Source organism: Nicotiana tomentosiformis, chromosome 4 (assembly GCF_000390325.3).
Source record: "Nicotiana tomentosiformis chromosome 4, ASM39032v3, whole genome shotgun sequence".
In the NCBI taxonomy this organism is placed as follows: Eukaryota; Viridiplantae; Streptophyta; class Magnoliopsida; order Solanales; family Solanaceae; genus Nicotiana; species Nicotiana tomentosiformis.
Window position 1 is genome coordinate 122,425,622 of NC_090815.1, and position 8,214 is coordinate 122,433,835.

Sequence of the window (8,214 nt, forward strand, 5' to 3'; positions counted from 1 at the left end):
AATGGTTTAATCCCATTTTTATCAAAACCTAATTTTTCAACTAACCCATAATTTCTACAATTTACATGTTAAGAATCTACCAAAATTCACGTATTAAACTCACATTAAGTAGTAGTTACTTACCTCACGATGAATGGCGAAAAACCTCTCTCCAAGAGCTCCTCAATTGACCACTCCACGTGAAAATGAGATAAAAAATCACCTAAGTCCGATATAAATGCACCTCACTGCCCCATCGATTTTTGTACCTGCGACAAAACAATCGCACATGCGGCTCCGCTTCTGCGGAAAAGTGGGTCACACCTGCGAACCCAAGTTGGTTGGCATCTTTCCGCTTCTGCGATCGCATTCCTCACACCTACGAGTTCGCAGGTGCAGCACATTCTCCGCTTCTGCGACCAATGGCCATCCCACGCCAAGCCGCTTATGTGGTCATTGGCTCGCTTCTGCGAGCTCGTACTTGCGGCCAATTCTTCGCAGGTGCGAACGCTCCAGACCCTTGCTGCTTCAGCCATTCTTTCAAGTTCAAATATGTTCCGCACATCGTCCGAATAACACCCAAGGCCCTCGGGGCCCCGTCCAAATATACCAATAAGTTTGTAAACATACAACGGACTCGCTCGAACCCTCAGAACGCATAAAACAACATCAAAACTAAGAATCACACCACAAACCAAATCGAATCAACTTATAAACTTCAAGTTATTCCAACTTACTCCGAACATGCCGAATCATACTTAAACTACTTGGAATGACACCAAATTTTGCGTGCAAGTCATAAATCACCATACAGAACTATTCCTAGGCTCGAAATCCCAAATAGACATTGATAACACCAAAACCTACTCCAAACCAAAATTAAAGAACTTAAAAACCTTCAATGCGCCAACTTTCAATATTAAGCGCTGAAACGCTCCCGGCCATCCGAAACCCTATCCGAACATACGCCCATGTCCAGAATCATCATACGAACCTATTGGGACTGTCAAATCCATGTTCCAAGGTCGTTTACTCAAAATGTTGACTCAAGTCAAACTTAACCATTTTAAGCCATTATTAAGGAACTAAGTATTCCGATTCCAACCTGAACCCTTCCAAACCCGAACTAACCATCCCCGCAAGTCATAAAATAGTAAAAGCACATACAGGGAGTCTTAGTTAGGGGAACAGGGATCTAGAAAGTAAAACGACTGGTCGAGTCGTTACATTCTCCACATCTTAAATAAATATTCGTCCTCGAACGGGTCTAGAATCATACCTGGAATGCTGAATAGATGTGGATATCTGCTACGCATGTCTTCCTCGGTCTCCCAATTCGCCTTCTCGACTGGTTGACCCCTCCACTGAACCTTTACCGCCGAGATCTTCTTAGACCTCAACTGGCGAACCTGCCTATCAACAATGGCAACTGGCTCCTCCTCATAACCCAGGCTCTCATCTAGCTGAAGCGTGTTGTAGTCTAACACATTCGACCTGTCGTCATGATACTTCCAAAGCATAGACGCGTGAAAAATTGGATGAACTCCCGATAGACTAGGAGGAAAAGCCAGCTCATAAATAACCTCCCCAACTCGCCTCAACACCTCAAATGGACCTATAAACCTTGGTCTCAACTTGTCCTTGTTACCGAACCTCATGATTCCCTTCATCGGCAGACCTTCAAGAGAACCTTCTCGCCCACCATAAATGATAAATCACGTGCCTTCTGATCCGCCCAAACTCTTTTGTCTGGACTGTGCTGTGCGAAGTCTTTCCTGAATCAACTTCACTTTCTCCAAGGCATCCTTCACTAAATCAGTACCATATAACCTAGCCTCGCCGGGCTCAAACCATCCGATGGGCGAACGACATCGCCGACCATACAAAATGTAACGACCTGACTTGCCATTTTAAGAATTTACGTCTCGTTCATCGACTCAAGATCCCGAGAAGCTTTGTAATGTGTATTATGACTTGCGCGTGTGATCGAGTTTGATTTTCGGAAGATTCGAAACTAAATTGAAAGAACAATTCTTATTTTTGAAGCTTAAGTGAAAAAAGTTGACCGTAGTTTGATTTTTGAGTAAACGACTCTGGAATAGAATTTTGATGATGTCAATAGTTTTGTATGGTGATTTCGGACTTAGGCGTATGTCCGGATTTGAAATTGGAAGCCCATATAACAATTTGACGCATTTTAGCGAAAGTTAGAAAATGGAAGATTTTAGAAAGTTTGATCGGGAGTTGAATTTATTGATACCGGGGTTGAAATTTAATTCTAAAAATTAGAACAGCTCCATTATGTCATTTAGGACTCGTGTGCAAATTTTGGGGTCATTCCGGATTGATTTATTAGGTTTCGACATAGAATTTAGAATATGGAATTCGTTAGTTTTCATTAAGCTTGAATTGGGGTGCGATTCGTGTTTTAGTATTGTTTAATGTAATTTGAGGCATCGACTAAGTTCGTGTCATGTTATGTGACTTGTTAGTATACTTGGTCATGGGGCTCGGATGAGTTTTGGAAGAGATTTTGGAAGAGTTTGGTGTTTTGAGCATAAGTATGTAATGATCCAAACGTCCATTTTTAATTCTAGAGATCAAAATTCGATTTTGAGACTTCCAGGAGTTCGATAATAAATTATAGGAATGATCTGGAATGTTTGGTCTAATTTCATCAAGCCGCGATTGGATTTTTAGCGCGAAACATGAGTTAATTGTTTAACGAGCGAAATTGGTATCACATTGAGCAACTGAGCTCCGAATTGAGTTTCGACTGAACGACTAGATTTTTATTATTATTTGTGACTCATAGGAACAAGAATCGTCGAATTCCGAGTTTGTATGATGGAGTTAGAGCCTTTTTAGTGAAATATTAAATTGCTGGTGCAAGCAAGTTCTGGTGCGGCCCTTTATTGACGGGAAATGGACTTTTTGCTACATTTCATATTTTCGTACGTTAAATTTTCGTCGTAAGTTAATCGACGTAGGCTCGGGGATGAGATTATTTTTTTGAGGTTATAAGTATTTATGCTATTTATAACAGGTGATAAGTAAGTGACGTGAAGGTTAGAAGGTAAACAAATCAAAGAAAATGAGTTTCGTTGAAGGTTGTCAATTTGGAATAAAATACGGTCCAAGCTATAATACCCCGTATTTATGGACTAGTGCCATACAAGGTACCACATGACCATGATAGTAAGGTGTATAAAATATGTTAAAAGTGATTAGTCTTTTAAGTAAATTAAGATATTACCTAATTATGTTGGTAATGGGTTAGTTATTAGTTTGAGTGGGAAGTTAACAAATCAATTAGAAATTTGTGGATAAGTTTTTGGTGGAATCATCACCCCAACGTGGCAGTAAGGGGTTATGTTTGCTAAGACCAAACAATGACTCTTTGGCTTATATTGCTAGGTAGCATATTTAGGGGATTTTGGCAAAGTAATCCATATCAAGTGGGGGCCACAACCCACTATGATAAGAGACTTCCCTAATTCATTAAAGGGAGATACATATATCTGCAAAGTAACGGATGAAAACTACAAAGGAATTCATACGAAACTACTTAATGTAATAGCAACGTAACTTGCAATTCTAAGGGAGCACGATGTAACCTTTCTCAAGAATATCATACGGATTTTCCCCTACTTCGATCTCATTGTTACGTGTTTTGTCGCGATTGACGTGTGTTAAAGGGATTGTCAAGAGAATCGACTTACATATGTTAAGGCTATCACTTCTTTCCTTTTGGTATGATCCATATGATACAAATGAAACGAGCAAATTAACGTACAATTTTCATAAATGCCACTATTCTTAAAAGTACTACGGGTTCCTATGTTCTTGATTCTCCATGTGTCCTGTTATTCTATCGTCTGTTCATGGGTCTCTGAAAATACGTAGTTGATAAAATTTATCCGAAGTCATATTGATCTTATAACATACCGAGAATTCTTATTAACTTACTTCTTATGCATTGCATTCATTTATACATGTATATTGGCCCATGATCAGATGGCGTTATATACGTGTATATATATATATATATATATATATATATATATATATATATATATATGTATATGGGTATGAGGAAAGGTTACAACGTTATATACGCACCACCACCTGATCAGTTGGTATACGTTGATGATTTCGCCCACTGAGGCCTAGATGATATGACGGGATGCCCCCGGAGGCTTGATGATGTTATATACGCATATACCTATGCATGATACGACATTCATACACACATGCATGACATATAAATATTTCAGGGTTCACAAAGTTATTTAGACTCACAGGAGGATTCCTTTATTCCATATTTCTTTTATGTCTTCTATGTACTGATTTTCATGCCTTACATACTCGGTACATTATTCGTACTGACGCTCCTATTTCCTGGGGCCTGCATTTCATGCCCGCAGGTTCAGGTAGACAGGCTGACAGTCCCCTTTCTTTGGATCCTTATTCAGCGAGAGTTGGTGTGCTCCATTTGATCCGGAGCTGCTTTTGGGTTTTGGTACGATATGTTTGTATACATATATGGGTATGACGGGGCCCAGTCTCGACCTTTATATAGTTGTACACTCTATTATGGGTCTATAGACAGTCATGTATAGTTGGATAGTATGTGGCCTTGTCGGTTTCTAGTTTTGGATATATAGTTGTCTATAGCAGCCTTGTCGGCTCGCCCTACCATATTCCGCATGTATATGTATATATGTCTTTTGGGCATATTTTTCTCATGTATGTTATTCACGTGATTCAGCAGTTTATTGACACATGTTATTCATGACCTACCCTTAATTCATATTTATATATTAGACGCATGCTTAGGGGTGTTCGACAGGTAGGACTCGAGCACTCGTCATGGCCCATCGGTTTGGGTCGTAACAAAAGTGGTATCAGAGCAGTTCTGTCCTAGGGTTGTCTATAGACTGTGTCTAGTAGAGTCTTGTTTATGAGTGTGCTGTGCACCACATTTATAAACAAGAGGCTACAGGACATATAAGATGTTATCCTCCCTTCTTATCTTAGATCGTGCGATATAAGAATTCATGTTCCTAACAATATGTTATGTTTTCAGCGATGCCTAAGAAGATTACACCCGCCCAGAAGGGCAAGTCCGCGGCTAATGAGGCTACTAGTCAAGCACCATGAATTATCAGGGCTCGGGGAGAGTCTCATAGTGAGATTTCATCTCAGACTTCACATACCCCGCCCTCTCCAGAGGAGCTCCGAGGGGTACCAGCTCCAGCGCCTGCCCCTGTACACCCAACTCCTCAGCCAGATGCACCGGGTCAGGAGCTGAGAGATGTTATTCAGCTATTAACTCGATTAGTAGCCGCACAATCTCATCGTCAGGAGGTAGGTATTGGTCATACAGACATGGTCATCAGTGCGAGGGTTCATGATTTCATTAATTTGGCCCCTCTGGTATTCACTGGAGCAGATCCAAATGAGGACCCTCAGGTATTTATCGATAGGATGCAAAGGACTTTGAGGGTAATGAAGGCCACTGTGACTGAGTCAATTGAGTTAGCCTTCTATAGACTTCGTGATGTTGCAGTTAATTGGTACGAGTCTTGGGAGTTGTCCGGAGGTGAGGATGCCCCTCCAGCGGTATGATAGGAGTTTATAGAGGCTTTTCTTCGTCATTATTTGCCACTAGAGCTTAGACGGGCTAGAGTTGACTGGTTCTTGACCCTTCGGCAGGGTAATATGAGTGTTCGGGAGTACATCCTTCAGTTTGATTATTTGGCTAGGTATGCTCCCACTATTGTAGCTAAGATGGAGGATCGGGTCCATCGGTTCGTGATGGGGTTGGAGTCGCACCTACTTAATGACTGTATGTTGATCTCACTTCAGCCAGGCATGGATATTTCATGTTTTCAGGCATACGCTTAGGGTGTAGAGGAGCGCAAACAGAAGCAGAAGACCGATCGTGAGCATGATAGGGGCCATAGTAAGAGGGCGAGATCTTCGGCTCCTTCTGGTGAGTTTCGAGGTGGTCAGAGAAAACAATACCCGAGGTATCCAGCCCAACCATCGGCTAGCTCACCCCCTCAGTTTGCCGATAGGAGATTAGATCGTTCTATATATTCAGGGCCCAGTCAGAATTCCAGGGCTTCTAGTTCTTAGTATAGGGGTGAGTCAAGTCAGATGAGGCCGCCCTTACCACGATGTGCTCAGTGTGGTAAGCAGCATGCCGGACAGTGCCTTATGGGGCTGGGTGTTTATTATACTTGTGGTTATCCGGGCCACGTTACGAGAGATTGTCTGTCGAGAGGTGGTGCAAGCATAGTTCAGCCAGCAGGATCTGTAGTTGGTTCATCATCATCAGTACGCCCTAGTGGGCAAGGTTCACAAGCACCAATGGGTCGTTGTTGAGTTAGAGGTAGAGCATCTAGCTCGAGTGATCCTCAGAACCGCATTTATGTATTAGCAGGTTGACGGGATTAGGAGTCGTCGTCCGATGTTGTTACAGGTATATTATCAGTGTCCTCATATGATGTATATGCATTGATTAATCTAGATTCCACCTTATCGTATGTCACTCCATTGGTTGCTAGTAAGTTTGGGATAGAACCTGAGTTGATTAAAACTGTTGAGGTGTCCATACCTGTTGGGATCTAGTGATAGCTAGACGGGTATATAAAGACTGTACAATAGTAGTTCATAGTCGTTCTACAGTAGCAGACCTGATTGAGTTAGATATGGTAGAATTTGATGTTATAATGGGTATACATTGGTTGAATTCTTGTTATGTTAACGTTGATTGTAGATCAAAGATGGTTCGGTTCCAGTTTCCAGGGGAGCCTGTTTTGGAGTGGAAAGGCAATACGACATCGACAAGAGGTAGGTTTATTTCCTTATCTCAAGCCAGGGAAGATGATTAGAAAGGGTTATATTTATCACTTAGTTCGGGTTCACGATGTGAAAGTAGAGTCACCAACCGTTCAATCTATCCCTGTGGTTAATGAGTTTTCCGATGTTTTCCACAATGAGCTTCTGGGTCTTCCACCAGAGCGAGAGATTGAGTTTGCTATCGACATATTACCAGATACTCAGTCGATATATATTCCTCCTTATAGAATGGCACCTGCAAAGCTGAGAGAGTTGAAAGAACAACTAAAGGATGTACTTGAAAAAGGCTTTATCAAACCTAGTACATCATCGTGGGGAGCACCTGTGTTATTTGTGTGGAAGAAAGATGGTTCCTTGCGGATGTGTATTAGTTACAGGTAGTTGAATAAGGTGACGATCAAGAATAAGTACCCGCTCTCAAGGATTGATGATTTATTTGATCAGATGCAGGGTGCCAAGTGTTTCTCGAAGATAGACTTGAGGTCTGGGTACCATCAGGTAAGGGTTAAGGAGAAAGATATTCCGAAGAAAGCATTCAGGATCAGATACGGGCACTTTGAGTTTCGTGTTATGTCATTCGGTTTGATCAATGCCCCAACACTATTTATGGACTTGATGAACCGTGTGTTCAGACCCTTTCTAGATCTGTTCGTGATTGTATTTATCGATGATATATTGGTTTATTCCCGTTCAGAGGCTGAGCATGCAGATCATTTGCGTACGATGCTTAGAGTTCTACAAAAGAGAAGTTGTACGCAAATCTCTCTAAATGTGAATTCTGGTTGAATTCTCTAGCTTTCCCTGGGAATATTATTTCAAGTGAGGGTATCCGGGTTGATATCCAAAAGATTGAGGCAGTGAAGACTTGGCCTAGACCTACGACACTGACGGAGGTTCGTAGCTTCCTCGGTTTGGCAGGTTATTACATGAGATTCGTAGAGGGATTTTCTTCTCTTTCAGCACCATTGACAAAGTTGACTCAGAAGGGAGCTCATTTTCAATGGACTGATGCTTGCAAGCGGAGTTTCCAGGCATTGAAGGACAGATTAACTTTAGCATCGGTTCTAACACTCCTAGAGGGAACCGATGGTTATGCTATCTATTGTGACGCTTTAGGCATTGGATTGGGTTGTGTACTGATGCAACATGGTAAGGTTGTAGCTTATGCTTCTAGACAACTAAGAAAGTTCGAGAAGAATTATCCGACCCACGATTTAGAATTAGCCGTGGTGATTCATACACTAAAGATGATGAAGCATTATTTGTATGGCATTCATGTTGATATCTATACAGATCATAAGAGCCTTCATTATATCTTCAAGCAAAAGAAATTGAATTTACGCCAAAAGAGATGGTTGGAGCTAC

At 41.5% G+C, this 8,214-nt stretch overlaps 1 protein-coding gene across 1 annotated transcript; it reads left to right on the top strand.

Annotated features, from left to right (window-relative positions):
- Positions 1 to 5,370: 5,370 nt before the first annotated feature.
- Positions 5,371 to 7,230, top strand: LOC138910479 (uncharacterized). Its single transcript, XM_070201721.1, has 4 exons — positions 5,371 to 5,604; positions 5,698 to 5,792; positions 6,767 to 6,840; positions 6,929 to 7,230. The coding sequence occupies exons 1-4, from the start codon at positions 5,371 to 5,373 to the stop codon at positions 7,228 to 7,230; spliced, it is 705 nt and encodes a 234-aa protein (XP_070057822.1).
- Positions 7,231 to 8,214: the final 984 nt, after the last annotated feature.

Coding starts and splice junctions, on each gene's coding strand:
- LOC138910479 (XM_070201721.1), top strand. CDS start 5,371: ATGGTCATCAGTGCGAGGGTTCATGATTTCATTAATTTGGCCCCTCTG. Junction 5,605..5,697: donor GTGAGGATGCCCCTCCAGCG/GTATGATAGGAG, acceptor ACCCTTCGGCAG/GGTAATATGAGTGTTCGGGA. Junction 6,841..6,928: donor CAATACGACATCGACAAGAG/GTAGGTTTATTT, acceptor ATGTGAAAGTAG/AGTCACCAACCGTTCAATCT.